The sequence below is a fragment of the Parasteatoda tepidariorum genome, chromosome 11 (assembly GCF_982258835.1).
Source record: "Parasteatoda tepidariorum strain Cologne lab strain chromosome 11, Ptep-v5.0, whole genome shotgun sequence".
Lineage (NCBI taxonomy): Eukaryota > Metazoa > Arthropoda > Arachnida > Araneae > Theridiidae > Parasteatoda > Parasteatoda tepidariorum.
Genome location: NC_141765.1, coordinates 30,982,411 through 31,005,239, shown reverse-complemented (window position 1 = coordinate 31,005,239; position 22,829 = coordinate 30,982,411). Strand labels below are relative to the sequence as shown.

Genomic DNA, 22,829 nt, shown 5'->3' with positions numbered 1-22,829 from the left:
GATATAAAGATTTTCTTTAATTTCTTTTAGATTTTTCTAAGATGTAGGTAGTTTTGTTGGGCCTTGCTTATAGATGTTTAATTTTTTTGATTGAAAAGTTTATAATGATACTAAACAAATTAAACTTACTTAAAAAACCAAAACTTGGAAACTGAAATTGAGTAAGAAAAAATTGTTGTTGTTGTAGTAGGCCATTAAGGCAAGGGGGTGCGATTGTTCTTGCTTTCCAGTGGCGCCACCTATGACTAAGAATTCAACTTCAGCCACACCCATACGTCGCACCCGTTTATAGGGCAGACCCATTCATACATCCATTCATTTATTCACAGATCATAATTTTTACCTGAACCAAGAGAATTGAACCTGAACCTGAGCAAAAGACGAAGTAATTTCTTATTTACCTTTTATTAATTTTTTTGATACAATTTCAACACACCCAGAAGGCACAGTTTTACATTCAAGGAACACATATGACTACATTTATTTGCAGAACATTTTTTTTTCTAAAACTATAAAAGAAGTCACAACTTTACTTTCAAGGAACACAACACTACTACCTTTACTTGCAAAACACTTTTTCTAAATCATACCAATAAGCTACAGCTTTACTTTCAATGGACACATGGGACTACATTTACGTGTTGAACATTTTTTCAAAAACATACCAATATTCTACTGTTTACTTTCAAAAAACACGTGCGACTACATTTATTTGTAGAACATTTTTTCTAAAACATACCGATAAGCTGCAGCTTTACTTTCAAAGAATACTTGCGACTACGTTTACTTATTTAATATTTTTTCTAAACTTCATTCTTAATCATTACACATTTCAAGCAAAAGCACCACCAAGCTTCATAACCAGGCAATTTTCTCCAAAAAAGCATTCCAAAAATCGAATTGAATATTCAGGTATTGCGCTGCAAGTTTAATTCTTGAATGGGACTTGTTCTTACCGTCTGAAAATATGAAAAGCAAATGTTTATTAAATTTCACATGAGAATTAAAAATTATATCATATAATAGAGTTTTTTTGAACCTTGTTGTTATTTCAAAATCCCTGTTTTTATTAAGTTAATTTATGAATATATTAGTAAATAATAGCGTATAATTAAGGTATTACTTTGTATATTTTGATTTAAATTGACACTGGGAAAATAATTTGCGAAAACGAAAATGAACATGAACTTCGGTTATGAACGCTAAAATTATCGTATTAAATGAAATTCATTTGATAATCTTTCAGTTTATTCTGGTAATTGTCTATTAAAAACTCAGATTTTCAAAATTTTACTTCTTATCAACCACATTTAGTTAAAATACAACACTCAGAAGCGAAACAAAACAAAAAGAGAAAATGGTTTCCACATCATACCGTTCCTTTTTGTATGAAGAATCACGATAAAATTTGCAGACTTAGCATTCATTTTACCATTTATTTGGCAATTTCAAGAGAATTTTTTTTACTAAACAGAATGGTGATAAACCTTATAAACTACTGTGATTTCCGGTGCTGTTTAGTAAAAATGGCGTAACTGTGCTAATATGAATTAGATGATGGTTAATTATTTCTTTTCCAAATATCTTTCTCTAGTATGACAGAACAAAAAGTGGCATGAATGATACTTTTCTTATTTTATAGAAATTAGGTTTTAAACGTCGCTTAAATTTACTGAGGTTTTATTTTTAACTTCAAACAGCCCATCCATTTAGTGGTAGAGTGGCTCTTAATATTCCTCATCGAAGTCTTGTAATTTTTAGTTTAACTCAGCAAAAGAGAGAACTCCTGCCCTTTTTTAAAACTTTTGAATGAAACTAATCCAATTTTAAATTTAAAATGAGAAAAACTCCCAACAGTTAATCAGTTGTCAAGAGAATCAAAAACCATGATCCATTGTCAACAATCGGAGACATTTTATGTAAGAACTATTGTCGGTGACCTCCGAGAGCAGTAAGCAGGTGGCCGCAAAGAAAATCGAATTTTTACAATTCTTATAGAGCTTCTCTCTATATTAAGGACTCTTGATTTTTATTTTTAAGTTGTTGTTCAACCTGGTTCATACATTGATAAGGAAGAAAAAAATTACCCGAAAGCGTTCAGGAATGGAGTTGGATGTGCTCCTACCATATCTGCAACAGAGAACACATTTAATGTTAAAAAATTAATAATTTGCAAGAAATTTTCATTGAAGTTAACTTGCTCTTAAATATTATGAGTTTTAATTGCAATATTTTGGAAAAAAAAGAAAATTTTATGAAAAATATTTTTTAATTATTAAAAATTTTTTCACCCATATCAATTGATTTCTAAATGAACAAATGTTTAAAAGAGTATCAAATTCAATCATAATTCAATAAAAAAAATCAGTATAATTTCGTGGGCTGGTAAAATTTAATTTGTTGCGGTATCTTAATGAAATTGTTTTATGTGAACAAAATTAAAAAAATGCAATTTTGTTTTTCCTTCTTTTGTGTTTAATGTTTTAAATTAAAGTTTAATTTCTTCGTGTAAAAATTAAGAGAAGTTAAAATGAAAAAAAGAAGTTAAAAGAACCTAAAAGTAGCATTTTCTTATAAGCTTCAGTGTTTCCTATTAGTTCCTGCATATGAAAATCTGTAGTTTAAGCTACATTAAATATATTTCAATGTACTTACTTATCGTGTCTTACGAAATAAAATAATATTAGAATATTTTAAGCTAAGTGTTGCTTGATAAATATATTGATATTTTGGATTAATTCTTTTGTGTGCTTTGAATGTTTGATATTAGTAGTCGTTTGATATTGTAGTAATAGTAGTACAAACTTACAAAAAAAGAAAAAAAAAAACTTGGCAAATTTTGCATTTTTTTTCGTTCTTTTTCGTTCTTTTTTTCTGTACCCAAAAACGTTAAAATGTTTAAAAAATGTTTTTCGCTCATTGAAAGAGAGTTGGGAAGAAGAAAACAACCAAATTTAACGTTTGAATTATGATCATCTGTTAACAGAAAATATTAATTTTTACTGCAACTTTTTTAATAACACTAATTTTTACAGCACAATTTTTAACAATTTTTCTAAAGTTGAACCGATAGAAAATGTTAACAGTATTCCATCAAAACATTATAACAAACGAAATACAAACAATTTTTACTTCTAATAAAAGTTGTAGTCAACAAAGTATATTAGGTTACAAGATTTTTTAAGGTTATATTTATTAGAAGGAATTTATTTTAGTGTTGGGATTTCATTACGTAATATACATTATTGAACACTAGAATTCATAACATAAATATAACTTGTCTCACAATGAAATTGTTACAGTGTGGGAAAAATTAAAGTATTTAAGATAAATTGTAATTTTGTGTTGCATACAAATGAAATTAATAAAGTTTTTTTGTGTTAATCTTTTCTATAGGAAAAAAACTTTTCTATTTAAAAAAAAATTATCTGTTGTTTAAGTGAGTGAATTAATTATAACTTAAAGTTATTCATAAAATTTCTCAAATGTTCATTGCTAACCTATTCTACATACAATAAAGCCTAGAAATAAGAAAGAGATTATATTTCCAAAGAGCTGGCTGGTTGATAAATTTGAACAGTAAAAAATAGATGTTCTCGACCTATATTATGTTTTAAGTTTTAGAAATTTTCAGTTCTGCGTTTTTTATACGAACTGAAATATTAGTTTAAAATATATTCAATTACAATTAAAATGATATCTAAGACTTTAATTAATGACCGGTATGTTTTAATAAATTCTTTATCCATGATCTTTTCATATAGTTCGCAAAGTAGCTCAAATTATTTTTGATGAAAACTTATATAACTGTAGTTTTAGATAATTTTTTTGGGAAATCCGAAAGATTGAGTTAATAAAAATGAATATTGCTCACACACAGTTCAAAATTAAGTTTATTTTTCCAAGTTAGATTTAATAAGCTAATTTTTACCCGTTTCTGAGTACTGCAAGCCTTAATCTGTTTCTTAATATGTTAAGTTGACTGTTTTTTTCAAAGAGGAATAAAAATTCAGTTTGTTTTGAACTCCTCAGCCAATTGAACAATTAGCATTAATGTTCCTAGCTTTTGAGGTAAAAATAAGATTCATAAGAAAACCAAACTCAAACGTAACTCAATTTTGAAATTATTTTGTTTTATAAGCGAATGTATTACTTTAATTTTTGATATTTCTCTAAAAGTTACAAATATTATCATTTTATCCCGCTTACTCTAATTAATTACACATTAGAGAATGTTAAAAAAAATTATTTGTAGTAATTATCAATAAAAATTTTGAGAGTAACTTGCCAAATGGCTCTTATTTTTTGAATAAAATTGAATAAATAAGTTTCTAAATAAAGTGATACATAAATTTTTCTTAAATCGTTTATATAATTTAATATTACATTTAGTTTAATTATAAAGATAATTCATAATATTTTTCTTTTCAAATAATTAATTAATCGTATTCTTGTAAGCTATTTAAAAATGAATTCGGGTTATTGTGAGGTCAAACTGATACAGTTCCTGAAGAAAAAAAACATTCTGATGCTGAAATACTTAATAATATTTAAATGCTGAATAATATTATACAGTAATGATACGTTTGTGACTAATTAGAAATGGCAGAAGTCTTCAAAAGCATTGCTTCTAAAGTATTTCATGTTTTTGAGTAGTTATTAATTATATATACATAATATGTGGATATGTGGATCTTTAATGTGTGGATAGCATATAGTTCCTACATGCTTTGAAAATTACTGTTAAAAGCAGCGGCATTCAGGGAGCCGGTACTTTTTATCGTAAAATCTATTTTTACTGAACCAAAAATCTGACCGCTAAGAGACAATAAATTATGATATACGGCAATTTTTATATCAATAATTACCGTAAAATCACTGAATCATTCTAATTAAATAAATATTACGATAAAAATTACGGTATAATATTTTACAGTAAAAATGGATTTTACCGATGATGCACCCAAAATTAAAGTACTTTAAAACCATAATTTGATTTAGATTTTTAACAGTGCAGTTAATCTTTTAACAAAATACTTTTCTTACTTTAAGCCTTTTAAAATTTTAACATTCATTTATTTAGAATTACGAAAAAGAAATTTTAATGTTTTTTGAAAGTTGTATACTCTTGTATTTAATTTGAAATACTATAGAACTGTTAATTTTATTAGTATTTGTGAATCCTATACAATTTATTCAAGTTCTGAAGTAATTTTTTAACAAAAGAAATTGCTTAATTTTAATTGTTTAATTGATTAATTTTTTTAAATTTAAATATAGCATTAAAATATGTTACCTTGGTCGGGCATGACGACCAAATATTTCGTCGAGTCTTTCCAAAAAAGTTACAACCATCAAAATATCTTTCGCATCGGCCTCTGAAATAGTCTCACTTGCGGGAATCATAGCCGCTAAAGCAAAAGTAATAGGGACTATTACGAAAAAAATAACTGTTGAATTTGCCATAACTGTAACAGAGCTAGAAGAATAAGACTTTCAGGATTTGAAGAACGCAATACTCATGGAGAAATTTTGGAAAACAGTCCTATTTATCAGAGCAGTAATTTCTTGAGTCACGCGAAATATATTTTAGTAAAAACAACTGCAATACCATATTAAAGATTACGGGTCATTTAGTTTACCCTATATATAAAGATGGTCTTTAAAAATAATCGACGTTTGATCGCAAACACCAAGCATTCGTGCACAAATAAGCATTCATGTATTCGGTACTCGACACTGGTGTTGACATAACGTAGGAAAACAACTAACTTTTATTTACCAAGGGAAGGGGACAGAGCTATATATGATCAGGAAAATAATTTATCAGATATATTGATTGCAAGAAGACGAATTCTCAAAATGTGCATGTCGTGTATGATTCTGATATGAACAATAGTATTTTATGTGTTACAGACATAACAAATTAATATAAACATACTCGTAAATTTTAGTTTTATTTTAATTTTGTGATATAAATGAAGCTCTCGGGTTTCACAATAATTTGGCGTATCTTTGATTTAACGACGCTTAAACAGTTAGGACATATGTATTTATAATTTTATTAAAGTAAGTTGTTATATTGGTACCAGTTTTGAAATACTGCTTAGCTAATAAATGAATCAAATATTTTATCTTTTAGGAAGTTAAAATAGGTTAAAATGAAATAGATGTAACTAGGATGAATGGTGCTCCAGAAATACATTGCATCAATCTGTTGTTTATCAACAAAGCGAAAATGCAGGGTAGATGATGACTAACTTAGACTGATGGCTTTTCAAAAATTTATAACTGGAAATTTTCTCGGTATGTTCCTGAGTATTGTTTGGAAATTTCATGACAGATGGCGCCGAGATAGCAAACTTGTAAGGCAAAGAAAAATAATTTAAAAATATACTTCAACGAATGAAAATCAAATTATTATGTTTTCGAAATTTTCTCCATTATCTGCTATGTCTTTTTATATTTTATATTTTATACCAGTCGTTGAATAATCGACCCAATTTTTGGGTTTACGACTACTAATGTTCAACTACTTAGCCTTGTAATTTTGAACCCAATTCAGAAGACAAGGGAACTCCTGGATCAAGTATTGGGAGATATTTGCCTTGGTGGAGGACTTTTTGAGGAAACTAACCCGCATTTTCGTTGCATGGTGAGTAAGACCACGAGAACCTCCCACGGTAAGCTTGACGGCAAAGGAACTCTAACCCATGAGCCATCTACTACTGAGGATATTTTACGTCAGCACTGTGGTGGATGCAAGCCGGATGCTGATTCGTATCAACCAGCCATCACTGGGATTTGAACCCGGTTCACCTCATTGGAGGGCAATCGCTCTATCTCCTGAGCCATCGCGGCTCCTCTGTTATTTCTTGTCATAGTCGGTGAATGAAATCAGCTCACCAAGCAGAAAGAACAGTAGAAGGGACTTTCAGCGCCATCTGTCGAAAACTTTTTATGCTAAAACCGGGGAGTCTGAGTGAAAAATTTGTAACCGGTCACATAAATTTGCAGCAAGAGTTCTTTTTTTAAAAATTAATCCTATTCATTTTTACAGATTTTTTAAAACCGCCCGTTTCATTTAAGACATCCTTCATATGAATAATCTTAGAACAGTATTAATTTGAAAAATTATAATGCAGTATTGTCTGGTATCAATGCAATAATTCGGTTAAAAGGAATGAGTTACCTATGCAAGAAGGGGGTACATAGGTCGCTAGTGATCTTTCCCTTCTTCATCTTTTTTTACTTCCTGTTTTTCTTACTGACTCCGTTTGTAACACTATTTTATTTCGTTACTTTGAATGCGTAATGTCTGTAGTCCTTGCTCATTATAATCAGCTTCCGGTTCTTTTGCCTCTAAATTTTTATGCTCTTATGCCTAAATTCAAGTCAGTTACTTCTCGTTTGATATTTAAGTCTAGTTTGAATGTTTGTCAAACGTTACTTTCAAAATAACGTGTCAAAGCTGTTTTTCGTTAACCGTCTTTTTTATTTGAATTTCTGTTCACATTTGGTAATTAACATACCTTTTTTCAAAAATTTATTCTTTGATTAGTTTGTGAAATGCAATTTTTTTAAAATTTCCATTGGCTGATTAATTTTTCTTAATTGTTTTGTAAACAAAATTATTAAAATTAAAAATGGAAGTCATGTATTTGTGAAAAGAGTGGGTTGGTGGAAAATTGGAAAACAAAAGTTATGAGAAATATTTCTTTCCAATCCCCCAAAACATGTAAGTATGAAAGTATGAAATACTTTTAATTCATAATCACATCAAGATATGTTTAATATCAAGCAAAACGATTAAAATTGGAAACAGTAGTTCAACATAGTTGTGTTCAGTTGTTTCAACTTAATTCACCCAACAGTAGTAAAATAATTTAAACAACCTGAACTAAAAATGAATGTGCAATGGCTGTAAATGAGTTTAACTGGAGAAACTATTTACTAAAAATGAGATTAAAAAAGGAGTCTTAAAAAATTATCTTGTAAAAAAACATTAATTGGTAGTTTCCGAAAGGTGAGAGCATAACACTGATATAAATTTTAAGCTTTGAAAACAATTTAGTTTAAACTTAATCCATAGTAAAATATTAATCCTTAGTAAATTTACCATGTGATTAGTAAACTAAGAAGCAAAGTAAAAAAGTTAGTAAATTTGAAATTAAGCTAATTCTTTCTTACTAAAGCTTTCTATAAATACCTAAAAATTATTTTGGAATTATTTCTTTAAATCTTTAAATTAATGTTATCATTTATTTAAATAAATTTTTTAAATTTGTTTGAATTATTTGAAAAATTATTAGGGCCAATTTTGGACATCCATGCTGTTAACTGAACTAATGTCACATTAACACAATGTTTTTAATAGTTTCTAGAGGCTTACAAATGAAAAAGCGAATAAAGAATTTCTAATAATGAAGAATGAATAGTTGAACAATTATTTGATAATGCCCTTAACAAATGGTAGAGCTAGATAATTTTTATTTTTTTGCATGAAAGATTTTCATAAAAAAGTAATTTATATTCTTTGATGTATGCTCAAATGTAATGACCGAAATAGTATTAATATTTTAACAATAAAATAGATGGAAGTAAAGACTTTAAACTAATTTATCGATCCTCAAATAATTTTTCCAATATTTCAAAGTATTTTCAGCGCATTTTTATGAAGTTTTTTTTTTTTTTTTTTTTTTTTTTTTTTTTTTTTTTTTTTTTTTTTTTGCAACAAAATGAATTTTTTTACTCATGAAATAACGAAAAGTAAAAGTCATGAAACGATCGTACTCAGATTTTTTATCTCTTAAATTTATTGTTTCGAGATTATCTGATGCTCTAAAATTATACAAAAAAGAAGTTACTATTGAGTTAGTATTTTTAAATCATTGAGCATTGTGCATAAATAATGAATGCTTACTACATAATCAATGATGAGGTTAATATTTTGGCCAAAGCTCAAAATGCGTGTTTAAGAAAATGGATACAGTTCGAAATATGTGTTTGAGAAATAGGAGATAACTCAAAATGAGTGTTTGAAACAAAAGAGTCAGCTTAAAATGAGTGTTTAAGAAATTTGTCACAGTTCAAAAGGCTTATTTAAGAAAATTAATTTGAATTACATTTCAGAATTAAAAGAATAAGATCATAAAAAAGGTTGTCAGAAAATTAAAATTAAAGAATAATCAGACAAAAGCAAAATTGTGAAAATTAATCTTGGCTAAATTATGATTTAACAAATACAAATGAAATCAATGCTACAAGTAGCTCTTCATACAAAAAATTTTTACAAAAAATATAAATTCTGAATATTTTGTCGCTTATGTCAATTTTTCCATTGTGAGGCAGTATAGGCAATCGCAAAAATAAATGTATCCTTTTTCTTTCCATTGAACTTCCTTATAATTGTTTTTTTTTGTTCTGACAAAATATCTTTTCATTGATATGTCTTCTTGTTTCGGCTGAGATGAAGCAAAATAAACTCTAAAAATTTAGTAAACATATTAATAAAAAACTTTTATCTCTAGTACACACTAACTAAATAAATCATCCAAGATAATAATGTCAAAGTAGAACGAGCAAGCCACGATCCATTAACGGGATCGATTATCTGACTAACTTATGAGGTCAGTAGCCTTTTTATATTTCTAATTCATAAAGTTGAATATATCCTTACTCATAGCAGCTAAAAATTTCGAAGTTTTTTTATTTATTTAAGTCTTCAAAATAAAATACATTAAACAAGGAAGGAAAACATAGTTAAAGAAATACTCATAAAAACAAAAGAATTTAATAAAAATGAATACAGAAAAGCATACAAGAAATATATATATATATTGAAAATGGTTTCTTGTTCGAGTTTTAACATGTTAATTTACCAGAAAAAAATATTATTTTAAATATTTAGTTGTGAAATGCAAAGGTGGGTAAAATTACAAAAAAATATAACTTAAATTTATTGCCTTAAAATTTTCAAAAATTTATTTGCTCTTAAAACGCTTCTACAAAACTTTTCTATTAAGCTATAAAGAGTCTTAACCCTTATGAATTTCTTATTTTTAATAAGTAAAATTTTGAAATCAAACGTCAAGTGGGTGCAGTTAATGGGAAAAAGTACATAATTTTTTTACTTTTTTCAAAAAAAGCATATGGATGTATTTCTGCATGATCATGAACAATCAGTGTTTAAGTTCTACTAATCTACTGCTTACAATATAGTCTTTCAAACTTAATTTTAATATATAAATAATTGTTTTCACACCTGATTGCTTCTTATGTAAATAATCGCAAACAGTCCGTAACACCAGTCAAAATGACGTTATACTCAGATAGCAAACCCAACAGCAAAATTTTTACAGATCAAGAAATAAACTATCAAAGATTCTAACTGCGTTCGGAAACTATAAAATAGTTTTAGAAAAATTAGAAAAAAGAAAAAAAAATGCAATGGTAATTTTGTTACATAAAGGGATATGAGGTTTTAAGCATATGATGCATCACAATGCATTTAAGGCTTACATCAAAAACAATTCACAGCTAGCAGTGCTTTTCGTTGGACGAATGATTGGCGACATATTCAGTGAGGTAAAAATTGTAACGTAAATAAACGAAGAAGGAAAGAAACAACAATGTCATCAAAACGTCGCCTACTACACTTCAGCAATAAAATTTAAAAAAAAAAAACATGCATTAATAATGAATATTTCTCTATAATTATTGCATTAAGGTTAACTTTTGTTCTTATTTATTAATATTTACTTGTAAGATAGATTTAAAATTATAAATTTGGATCTTAGAATGAATGAAAGGGAATAATTGGGACTATCATGATGGTTCAAAGAAAAGAACATTCTAATTTGTGCAATAAATGAAATAATTTTAATTCCAAAAAGTGAAGTCACTTACCTGAAAATTTATAAGGTCCTCCTTTAGCAAATTTTTCCATGCAACCAAATGCAGCACAGCGAACTACTTTATTTTAAGATTTCTGAATTTAAAATTCCCTTATCGATTATCTTCTATTGAAATAACAAGGAGAAACGGAAAGTAAAAAGTTTCTCTCGTCATTCCCCCTCCAGTCACGTGGTTTCATTCGGATAACAAAAATTAACGTGATGTGCGTGACTACATACATTTCCCCTCTATAGTCGTAGTACGTGAAAGTTCGATCATTAAATCAAATGCTATTAAGGTGTTCGTATTTTTTTTGCGCACAATACATTATGGTAATAAATATTAAAAAACATTTGTTTTTCTTTGAAGTAAACTCCGTGCTTAAATTACAATTAATCATATAAATGCAATTACTTAAATTCCTTCCAGCTACTCAACATTCTTTTAAAATAAACATGTTTTTCAAAAACATGGTGTATTGAATTTTTTCCCAATTAACACACAAATCACATGTTTAGTTCCAATAGTGTTACATAAGTAGCTTAAATAAGTAAATACATATACATAGATTGGTATAAATTTATGAGTATTTAAAATTATTTAAACATTTAACAAAAATCCTCATCATTCTATTAATTCAAAATATATACCGAGGGCTTGAATACTTTATTATCAAAACTGAGTTAAGTTCCAACTTCTCCAACGAATTTAAAAAATGGGTTTTGAATATTTTGTTTAAAATTTTAATTTTTAATTCAAATATATTTCATTAAAATTATTTATGCATCAAATGCAGAACATCAGCGAAAAAAAGGAAAAATAAACGAGAATTAAAATAAACTTTTTAAAAATCGGCCAGAAAAATGTAGAGAAATTTGTTCCGAAAATTTCTTAATTATCTTATTATCTACTGTTTTTAATTTTTTTTATAGTAGTATTTGATTTTTAAATATATTTCGTTTCAATGACGTTAATAATAAATTTACAAATTTTTCTTAAAAAAAATTAAACAGAGTTTGTTTTAAATCAACTCATTGTTTAAATTCAAACCAAATACGAATATAAAAATAGTCTAAACAATTTGATAAAAACTATGCAGCGCTTCTTAGAAGAAAATATGAATTTTCGGGAAATCGAATAGTGCCATATTTATAAGTATAGATGGCAGCACTAAATGTTTTAGAACAAAAAAAACTGAGAAAGTAGTTAATTTTATTTTTTAATAATTTTTTATCGATATATGTATTTTATTCCAGTCTTTAAAATTGTTAGATTTTATGTAGATTATATTGTTTTATTTCATCAAAAATAAATTTTAATTTAATGTTTTATATTATTTCTTTAGGAATATTTTTAAATTGAGCATCATGAAACATTTACAAACTCTTGGGGGCAAACCCGATAATGTTTTTATTATATAGATAGTAAATTACCCAAAATATCAAAAGCATTCGCCAATTTTCGAAATTCTTCCCCAAATGCAAATCTTCATAATTTTTCACGATTAATTTTTTCCACTAGAAAACTATTTTACTGTAGTTTATTTCAGGCTTATATTACTTATATTATTTGGATCCAATTCTAATTGGTTAAGTTGCGTGTCTATCGAAAAGTACTGCAATATAATAAAAAAAACTGATCCAAGGTAGCAAAATGATATTATCTAACTTTAGAAAAATGGAATATAATACTGCCGTGCTAGAAAACGCTAGACTCCTGAATTCGATCTTCTAATATTAGAGTCATTATTATATAAAATTAAATAGTAATCGATCTAACATTCGAACTTTTCAAATTATCATCCATTTCATTCATTTTGGTCCAGCATCACGTTTTTGAGAAAGAACAACAAATATTATTAATAAATAAACATTTATTTATGAAAGAAAACAATAAATATTACTTAAAATATCATTACTAGGCAATGCAATTTTATTGCAGAAAACGCAAGAAAATATTAGTGGAGGTAAACTGTGTTCGCGAACGATATAAAACTGGAGAAACTTTTTCAACTGTTGAGTTGTAACTTCTTCACGATTGTAAACATCGCCATATTGTTCATGGTCGGCAGCTAGAATGAATTTTTCAATTTCAAAAGTGTTTATAATTTAGTAATTTTTCAGGACATTTCATAAATTTTAATGATAGATACATATAACCTTAAAGTAGCATCGTAGGTAGTGTCTCTCTTTCAGTTAAAAATCAGCTATAAATGTAATATAAATCACTTCAATACATGTTGTGTTTGAGAGGATGATGATGTAGAAATATTCAGTGTACTTAATAATCTTGACCACTTAATCGAAACATTTAAGAATTAATTTAATGATTATGTATCTAATAAAACCAGTAAAAATTATGATTGTGCTCATTCTTCACAATGAATAGTTCGCGCGTAGTAGTTGACTACTCTGTTAAAACGTATTGTCTATCTATAAATAATAAGTATTGTAGTTAGTTTAGAATATGCTTGCAAAAACAATATTTACTTGGTTTTTCGCATCTGATAGAATTTCTCTGCAAAAATGATAAAGATAAGAAATAATTTTCAGCAAATAAGTTTGTCGTGTTAAAATAATTGTTAATTAATCGGCTACTTTTCAGTTAAAACCGTTACATTTTAGAATGTTTGAAATTTTTTTCATATGACGAACATTGTTGTTACTTTATTAAAATTTTCTGTCTAAAATAATGAGCTAAGCATCTTTATTTTCATTTCTTGAATATAGACTGAATTTCCTGTTTTTGATGCATCATTATTTATATTAATTCGTAAATGATAGTAAATGATTAAAAAATAAACAACAATATGGTCTATTCGAAGTGCGTTTACATTGAATGAAGAGCAGGGCTGAAAGGGAGTTACAATTTTTATTCAGGAAGTTTAAAAAAAATGGGAACATTTACTGGTGGTGGCTCCATGAGCTTTTGCAATGCACAAAAATATTTAGATAGTTAAGTGTCATTATGCTTTATCTTTAAAAAAAAATAATAGAAAGAATTGAATTTGCGATATTTTTGTATCAGTACATACTCGAATCTTCACTTCAAATAAAAAGGGCTTAAGCGTTTTGTAATATATTTTCTTTTAAAAGAGAAAGAATACGTCTTTTACTTTGAAAGCGGTTAAAAATTAAATGTTTTTCGATTCTTGCGTGGCGATACCGAGATTTTTTGGCGTAGGTATTGATATGGAAATCTAGCCATTAAATTTTATTATAAGGGATATCACGTTTTCTTAAAGTCATTTTCAAATTAAATGATTAAAGTTTTAAGTAAATATTCAATGCTTAAGTTTCAAATTTACTGTTTTCAATGTAAAGTAAGTTAAACTTTTTCTCTTATAATTTTAGCTTCGTCTGCTGGATTAAGAAGCTAATCTAATAGGAAGAAACAGTTCAATTTTGAGATGCTCTTTGGACACAGCAAATGGAAAATGACACACTCTGGTAGAAAGGGGGCGTAAGTTTGATGCTGACAGAAAACAGAACTGGCGTGCACATGCTGCAAGGTGCACTTTAAATCTGTCGAATCTGAAAGTCTTCTTATTGATTGTTGTGTAGAAGTTTGAAGGAAAACGCGTGCCTGTGTGAGTGTGTTTGTGTCATATACACATAATTAACTGTTGCTAATCATTTAATGGAATCTTTCAAAAAAGCATTTAAAGATTTCCAGGTTTATCGCTCGGAAATATAGTTGCAAGTACAGAAATTTGCAATTGAAGAAATAAAACTGTATGAAAGGGCTGCTAAGTCCTCTTGTTGGTTGTTGTGAGACGTTGGGAAAGCTTGGGGAGAGACGCGTACATGTGTGATTCATCCCTGCTGTTCACATATACACATTGTTTACTGTATACACATTGTTAACTGTGGCTGACCATTTTATAAAATCTTTCAAAAGGACATTTAAAGATTCCTCGATTTATTGCCTTGAAATATAATTGCACGTAAGCAAAACATTGCAATTGAAATAAAAAAACTCTGCATGAAATGGCTGTAAAGTTATGGAAATTTTTCTTATTTAAAAGTAATAATAAATAAAATGATAGCACATAGTCTAAGTTTTGCAATTATTGCAAAAAAATGATCATTTAAAAATTGAGCAATTTTATTTTAGGATTTTGCGGAAAATTGCTTTTTTTTCAAGTTAAAATTTCCACTCAATTCAAATGTAATTATAACTTTATAATTATATAGTGTGGTTTTTATTACATAATTTCAGAATATGAATAATGTATGATTATTTTGAAATTATAAATGGCTGGAGTAAAATGAGAAATGACTAGAGTTGATAAAATTGGCCAGATAGAAAAAAAATATTAATACATTTAAAATTAAAAATAAATACTTGGAAATGATTAATGATAAAAAATTTATCAAAAAACTCATTGCATAAAGAACAGAAAAAATTATTAATAAAAGTCTAGGTACTCAAGTATTATTTCTTAATTAAATTTAAAATATTTATTCCAAAAATCATCTGAACACTAAACATACTTTGGAATAACTGAGTAGAAATTGGATGGTAGCAGAATACGGCAGTATAATTTTATTTAGTATTTCTGTATTTCTAAGTAAATAATGCTTGGAATGACATTATAAAACTATTATTCCATGTTTTACTGCTTCCCAACAATACAGAAAATTAAGTAAAATTTTATCGCCGAATTATTCGTCCACCATCTAAATCTTCCCCTTGCTTACTCCAAAAATAAAATGTAACGCAAAATAATATCAGAAAATACAAAATACTATATTACATAGCATCATAACCAATTCAAAATAATGTTACGGAAAACGCTAGATAATATCAGTTTGGATAAAAAATATTATATAATGCCGAGTAAACAGCGACCTTTTGTATGTTTCTAATATTAAAAGATGTGCAAGATAATTTCGGGTTTTTGGCAGGCCAATTTCGCCTGACTGTCAGCCTCCTCGTTGCCGTGGTGTCCGACGTGAGCTTTAATCCAATGGATTATCATGTTTGATTTATATTGGTCTTTCATCAGTTTAATTAAGCAATCGTTTTCCTCGGGGTTTGCCAGTGATTGTAATCCCGAAAGGGAATCGGAAAAAATATGAACATCTCTATTTAATTTGTTCTTAATTATCCAGTACATTGCCTGAAGAATTGCTCATAATTCTGCTTGAAAAACGGATGAGTAGTTATTAAGTCTATATCTATAACAATCTATTTGAATATCCCCATCGTACACCACGAAGGCGCATCCCACGCGGAATTCGTTATTATAAATTAATCTAGATCCATCTGTGTAGATCTCTATATCATTGCCTATTGGTGGATCAAAATTATAAGGAATAGAAATGAGCCCCGAAGGGTGTCTGGGCGTGATTTCCGGTATTGTTATAACGTTATCCTTATGTAAATAAAGATTAGCCATATCAGAATTTGTCTGAATAATCAGCTCCAACGGAACCGTCCCAGCCAACACCTGAAGTGCCGATGTCGAGGTGGTTCTATAAGCCTTAGTGATGTTCAATAAGGGTATTCTTTCGATCCTTTAAAGTTTATTAATTATTCTGACGTGATTTTTGAACCATACTTCAGACCCGTAAGAAATGATTTTAATTATACTGTTTGGATATATAAACTTACGTATTTCTGATGTGATCCCCCAATCTACCCCGGACAATCTTTTAAATTTAGCATAGAATGATAAAATTTTATCGTATAAACCATCAAAGTGCGGCAACCAGGAGAGCTGACAGTTTATCCGAAACCCAAGGTACATTATGGTGTCACTAATAGGAATATTTTGATTTTGAAGTTTCACTGTTTGTTTCCTCGCTATTTTCCTGGATTTTGGAAATACAATTGCTTGGGTTTTATTGACACTAAAATGGAGATTCTGTGTCTCTGCCCATGATTGATATTTCTTTAGAATATCTGTGGCTCTTGGTCCCAGTCTATTTACTATAGTTCCCGTTACCAGTACCAGAAAATCGTCGAGAGATGTGCAAGATAATGTTAGATTATATATATATATATATATATATATATTAAACCTCCCCCTATACGAGTTTTTTTTTCCAAATTCGTAATTTTGTTGAATGCAATCATGCATAAGAACCAAATACTTACGTTTGGAAAATTGATAACAAAAGAATGAAGTACTTATTAAAACATAATAAAATAGTATGAAATTTTTTAAAGAAAATATAAAATAATAAAAATTTCATTTTACAATTAAATATATATATTTACTGAGAATTTGCGGTTACGACTAATAAGATTAAATATAGCATTCTTTTTTAAAAAATTATTTAACACAAATTTATAAATTGGGACTCAACTTCGACAGTACTTCCAAGTCCACGATACGTGTTACAAAGACTATGCTATTATTGTTAGTAGTAGCCGATGTACGTGAGACGGAAGTGACGTCATCACTCAAAGTCAACCGGAGCTTATTTCTGCCCCAACCGGAAGATGCTTATTTCTGTCAGACCGGAAATTGCTTATTTCTGCCCGCATATTAACCGGAAGTTGATTATTTCTGCCCGCATATTAACCGGAAGTTGCTTATTTCTGCCCGTGCGCTTATTTCTGCCCGTGTGCTTATTTCTACCCGTCTTAAATCGAAACTTCGTCTGCAGCGTCATGGGGAGCTTATTTCTTTTTTTCTTAAGCCTAAAATATTTTTAGTTTCGGTTTCTGTTTTTAATATAGTTTCGTTTTTAAATATTATTTTCATTTATTACTTTTTTTTGAGGGTGGCAACACATAATAATTTTAATATTAGTTTCTTGCGGTGGCAACACGTATAAACTTTGTTATTTGGGGTGAAATATTGTATATTATGAAGTAATGACGTCATCTTTTTATTACTTAATACATAAATGATATCATGCTTTTACTCTAGTGGCGCCATCTATGTGGGGATGTTAGAAATAAAATAACTTTAAATCTATTTTAATATTTAATTCTGCTTTATTATTATTTATTAAATATAATTAATGCTGAAGATCGAACTCACGCCAATTAAAAAGCCTTCGTGGGTCAGTAGTTGGATATCATAACCACTGACCCACGAAAGCTTGGTTAGATATGTGTTAATAAGTTAAACTTTTGTATTCTGAGCACGTGTATAAATGAAAAGGATTTGATATCAATATCATCCTACAGTTTCATCGATATATTTTTCACTTGGCAGTTATTAAGTAATTATTTCTGCCCCTCTTAAGGATATTATAACTTTCTCTGGGTGGTAACGGTACTGACCATACACATGTTAAGATTTGACGTGTTTTGTGTGATAACACAACTACTGGTTACAGAGAGAGTCATTTTGGTAACATATAGCAAGCTAGATCTTGGGCTATGACGTATGTGTTGAATTCAGTTCCTTTCACTTGCGCTGGTAAATAGTTAAGCATGTGACAGTTTAGCATTTTTCTGATAGGTTGTTAGAGTTACACTTTCATGATTTGGCAACTAGAAGGATAGAGTGACTTAAATTCCCTAACCCCTTCTTATATTAGTATTTCACTTGTTCTTCTGTTGTGTCTCGTTTAAGTTTTTGAAAGTTTTTCAATTCACCAGGTCGTTATGGACGGTTATTTAAAGAGAAAACATGCTGAAACTGAAGTAAGTACTATTTATTTCTTAGTAATTTACTATGCTTTTAACTTTATTGTTAATAGAATTGTTTTATTTTAACTTCTAGCACTAATTCGTTTTTAGGCAGAGCATGTGACAAAACTTGGGAAATTTTAAAAATTTTATAACTACGTTATTTTTATTATATAGATGATAAATAGTATATTGATAATGTTAAATAGTATTATTCATAAAACTACTGAGATGCGTTAATCTGTATCTTTAATTAACCAAGAGAAAGTAAATTGTTTCGTACATTTTAATTAATTATTTTTATTTTGTTAATAATAAAAATTACTCATCTTCTTAGTTACAAATTAGGAATAGTTATTATTTTTTTCTCATTAACGTAATCTAAATGAAGTTAATATTTGTTAAATTAACTTTCTATTTGTTAAAATTTATTAAGTACGTCTACTGTGAATATTAAAAGTATTAGAATTAAAGGTATATTAATTTTAAATCAATAAATATTAGTTTATACGATTAGATATTTTTATCCCTATCGTTTGGATTTACGGCTATCAATGTTGTCATTTTTGAACCCAGAAGACAATGGAACTCCTAGATCTTGAGACAATACATGTCTTCGAAGTGGACTTTGTGAGTACCCATGTTATATGAGGAGGAAAACTACGAAAACCTCCTACTCTTAGTCCGACGACAAATAGTGGGATTGGTTTCGTTAACCAGTATCCTGTGAATGTACAGAGATCAGAGGAAAACTTAAGGTTTTAATAAAATAAATTTTTATAATTTAAAAAATACTATATGAATTCTAATGGCGTCATCCATACTTAAAATGTTAGAAAGAGACTATATTCATAACTCTTAATTTTAGTTATTTTTTAACATAAATACAGTTGATATAAATGACTATAATTATTATTTACCTATTCAATATTACCTATTATAAACCTATTCAATAAAAAATACACCCTCTAATAATTAATACAAAAAAGTTTTCATAGAAACTAGAAAATTATTACAAAAATATGAAAATTATTTTTGAAAAACTGGAAATTTTTTACAAAAATAAAATTATTTTCAGAAATATTAGAAAATCTCCCTCAGTAATAAAAATATTTTCTAAAGACTAGAGCATTTTGTTAAAAAGAATGAATAACGACATATTTATATTATCAATTAAATTTCCTTAAAATTTCAAATGAATTATTTTGAATCTAAGAAACATGTAATGGGAATTTTTGCCGCTTTAAATTCATTTATATTAAAAACATATTAGTTTTATTATAATTTAATATTATAATAATGCAAATAACTCACTTTATTTTCAAACTAGGAGTTAATTTAAAACTAACTATAGCCTTTCTATTTGAAAGTATATATTTAAATGATTCTGATTACAGAACTTGAACGTGTTATCTATTTCTCAAAAAATTTTACAAAGATAATGTCTGTCCGGGACGTTTGGGGGCTTATCCACGTTTTATCAATTAGTCATAATAGCATAGTGCTTCATACTTGTTATAGAACGTGGGAATAAAATCATTTCTTAGAAAATTGTTTAGAAACCCGTGATATATGTTCGCAGAAGTGCTTGGGTGAAACTTTGAATAAAATGTTATTTATTTTATTAAAATATATTTTGTCTTTATAGATCATTTTCACAGGTGAAAAAGCTTATGTTATCAAGAAAAAATTACACTCTTTATTAATTGATACAAAAAGTGTCAGAAAAATATATAGAATTTTCTGAAATATTAGAAAATTTCCTCAATAACATAAATATTTTTCTTAAAAGATAGAAAATTTTTCTAAAAAGTTAGAAATATTTTTTTATAAAACTGGAAAATGTTTTAGCAAAAAGCGAAAATATTTTCTTAAAAGAGAAATTTTTTTGTAAAAACATAAATATTTTTCTTAAAATGTAGAAAATTTTTAACAAAAAGTAAAAATATTTTCTTAAAAGAGAAAGTTTTTTTGCTAAAACATAAATATTTTTCTTAAAAGATAGAAAATTTTGTTAAAAAGTTTGAAATATTTTTATAAAACTAGCAAATTTTTTAGCAAAAAGTAAAAATATTTTCTTAAAAGTGAACGTTTCATATTTGTTTTTGTAAAAAGGTTTATTTTAGACAGAAATCAGGAGGTAAAGACTTTTACTTTGCAAATAAATTCTTAATCGTAGTAATCGAAAGGAGTTATGAACATTATTATAAACATTTTTACTGTGTGTTGTTAATTATTTTTCTTGGTGACTCAAAATTTTCGTTTTTTTTATTGTAGGAAGGAAACAGAAAAGGATTCTCAGCTTTAGTCATTGATTTTGAAGGTTTTCAACTTTCATCAGGGACATACATTGTCAAAGAACTTGCTTTTCATGCCGTAAAAGGTAATCCCATTACCGGAGTGTGTACATTCCAACCACCGTTCCCGTTTGAAGAACTTCCAACACAACAGAAAATGCAATATTCTTGGATAGTCCGAAATATTCATCAAATAGATTGGAACCAAGGAGAATTACCCTACATTAAATTTCATACTATGTTGACTTTTTTGTGTGATATGTATTCACATATCTATGTGAAAGGACTCGAGAAACGGAAATTTTTAGAAATTCTAACCGGCAGAGTGTTTTACAGTTTGGAAGATTTTGGCTGTCGTAAAGTAGATGAACTGATGCCAACTTTTTCATCGTGCACTATACATTCACCAGATTTTAAACACTGTGCTCTCGTTAAGGCGAAAGCATTTGGACGATTTCTACAAGACCTATAAATAGGACAAGCACTCGGAATTCAACATAAAGCTGTTCCTGGAAGTAATATAGTAAATCTTATAAATGACTTTTTTGCGAAATAAAAAATCAGCTCCAGTGGGGAGAAATGTATTTTTAAAATTATTGAACGATGTTCAATTACCAGCAAATTTAGATGCAAATAAAAAAATTGTATAGTAAAAATAAAATTTTTAAGAAAGCTGTGATGTATGCTCGCAGAAGTGGTGAGGTGAAACTTTGAATAAAAATGTTATTTATTTTATTAAAATATATTTTGTCTTTATTGAGCATTTTCACAGGTGAAAAAGTTTATATTATCAAGAAAAATTTCACCCTTTAATAAATAATACAAAAAGTTCCAGAAAAATATCTGGAACTTTTTGAAAAACTAGGAAATTATTACAAAAACATAAATATTTTCTAAAAAGATAGAAAAATTTTTGTTAAAAAGTTTGAAATATTTTTATAAAACTAGCAAATTTTTTTTAACAAAAAGTAAAAATATTTTCTTAAAAGAGAAATTGCTTTTATAAAAACATAATTAATTTCTTAAAGGATAGAAAATTTTTAACAAAAAGTTAAAACATTTTCTTAAAAGTGAAAATTTTTTGTAAAAACATAAATATTTTCTGAAAAAATGGAAAATTTTGTTAAAAGGAAATAAAAATGTTACATTATTTTCCTAGTTCGTTAAGATTTTAAGACGATTACTTTAAGTTAGATCAATAAATATTTTCTATAAAATCATTTTAACATTAATTTTAAATCATGAAGGCAGGAGAATCCGTTAGTTCTATGAAGCATTCAGAGTGCGGCACAAGGACCCATATTTAAATACTACTTTCTACAAAGTTCATCCTCCATCCAGACTCCCATCTCTATGAATTCGTCGAAAAAGCTTAACTTTCCAAAAAGCTTGAGATATGTGGGACTCGATCAGAACTTCATGGTTTCCTAATTCTCGTTGTCTCTTTCTTAAACACTTCCAATGCATTTTCACAACTCTTTTTCATCTTTTTATTGTTATTTGTGGAATGATCTATCTTACTTTTTTTTTGAACAAGATGGTGACAAACGAACTGAAATTTAGAATAGTGTGATTAAGAAAAATATGTGAACTGTTTGCAATTTCAAATTAATATTGAAATGCACAGGTTTAGAATTTTCTACAGTGAAAAGTTTTCGGAACTTCAGTGTTCAAAAAAGTATACAAAACCTAGACGTTAAGACCGTATCCAATGAGAGAGCAAAGCGAGCATCGGATTGCGAAGCAATACGAAATGAACTGCGAAAGCAGTTCCGGGGGTTGGCGAGCGCGAGCGAGCAGGGGGCGAAGCCTCCTAGTTTATGTTAATTTAGAAATATTTTATATAAAATAATACTCCTAACATACGAATATTATAATTAAATAATTTGAATCCGTTCTATATAAAGGATTCCTTCATTTTTATTATGAAACTGCACAAAATTTTCTTCTCTCATTAACATTCGTCATTTATAAATTTTAGGATAAATATATTCGTAAGATTAAAAAAAAGATATTCCTTAATTATTTCTTAAAAACTCG

At 27.8% G+C, this 22,829-nt stretch overlaps 1 protein-coding gene and 1 long non-coding RNA gene across 2 annotated transcripts; one reads left to right on the top strand and one right to left on the bottom strand.

Annotated features, from left to right (window-relative positions):
* Positions 1–388: 388 nt before the first annotated feature.
* Positions 389–5,623, bottom strand: LOC139427046 (uncharacterized). Its single transcript, XR_011638198.2, has 3 exons — positions 5,297–5,623; positions 2,088–2,130; positions 389–959 (listed from the first exon to the last, which is right to left on the bottom strand). It is a non-coding gene; the product is annotated as an uncharacterized LOC139427046 (long non-coding RNA).
* A 12,433-nt stretch (positions 5,624–18,056) lies between these two features.
* Positions 18,057–21,524, top strand: LOC147801271 (uncharacterized). Its single transcript, XM_087154753.1, has 2 exons — positions 18,057–18,507; positions 20,770–21,524. Exons 1-2 carry the CDS (start codon positions 18,469–18,471, stop codon positions 21,259–21,261), a joined length of 531 nt encoding a protein of 176 aa, XP_087010879.1. The 5' UTR covers positions 18,057–18,468; the 3' UTR covers positions 21,262–21,524.
* Positions 21,525–22,829: the final 1,305 nt, after the last annotated feature.

Bases quoted from the DNA above. Each gene is read 5' to 3' on its own strand.
- LOC147801271 (XM_087154753.1), top strand. From the start codon at position 18,469: ATGGACGGTTATTTAAAGAGAAAACATGCTGAAACTGAA. The intron at 18,508-20,769 runs GTAAGTACTATT...TTTTTATTGTAG, and splicing joins GAAAACATGCTGAAACTGAA to GAAGGAAACAGAAAAGGATT.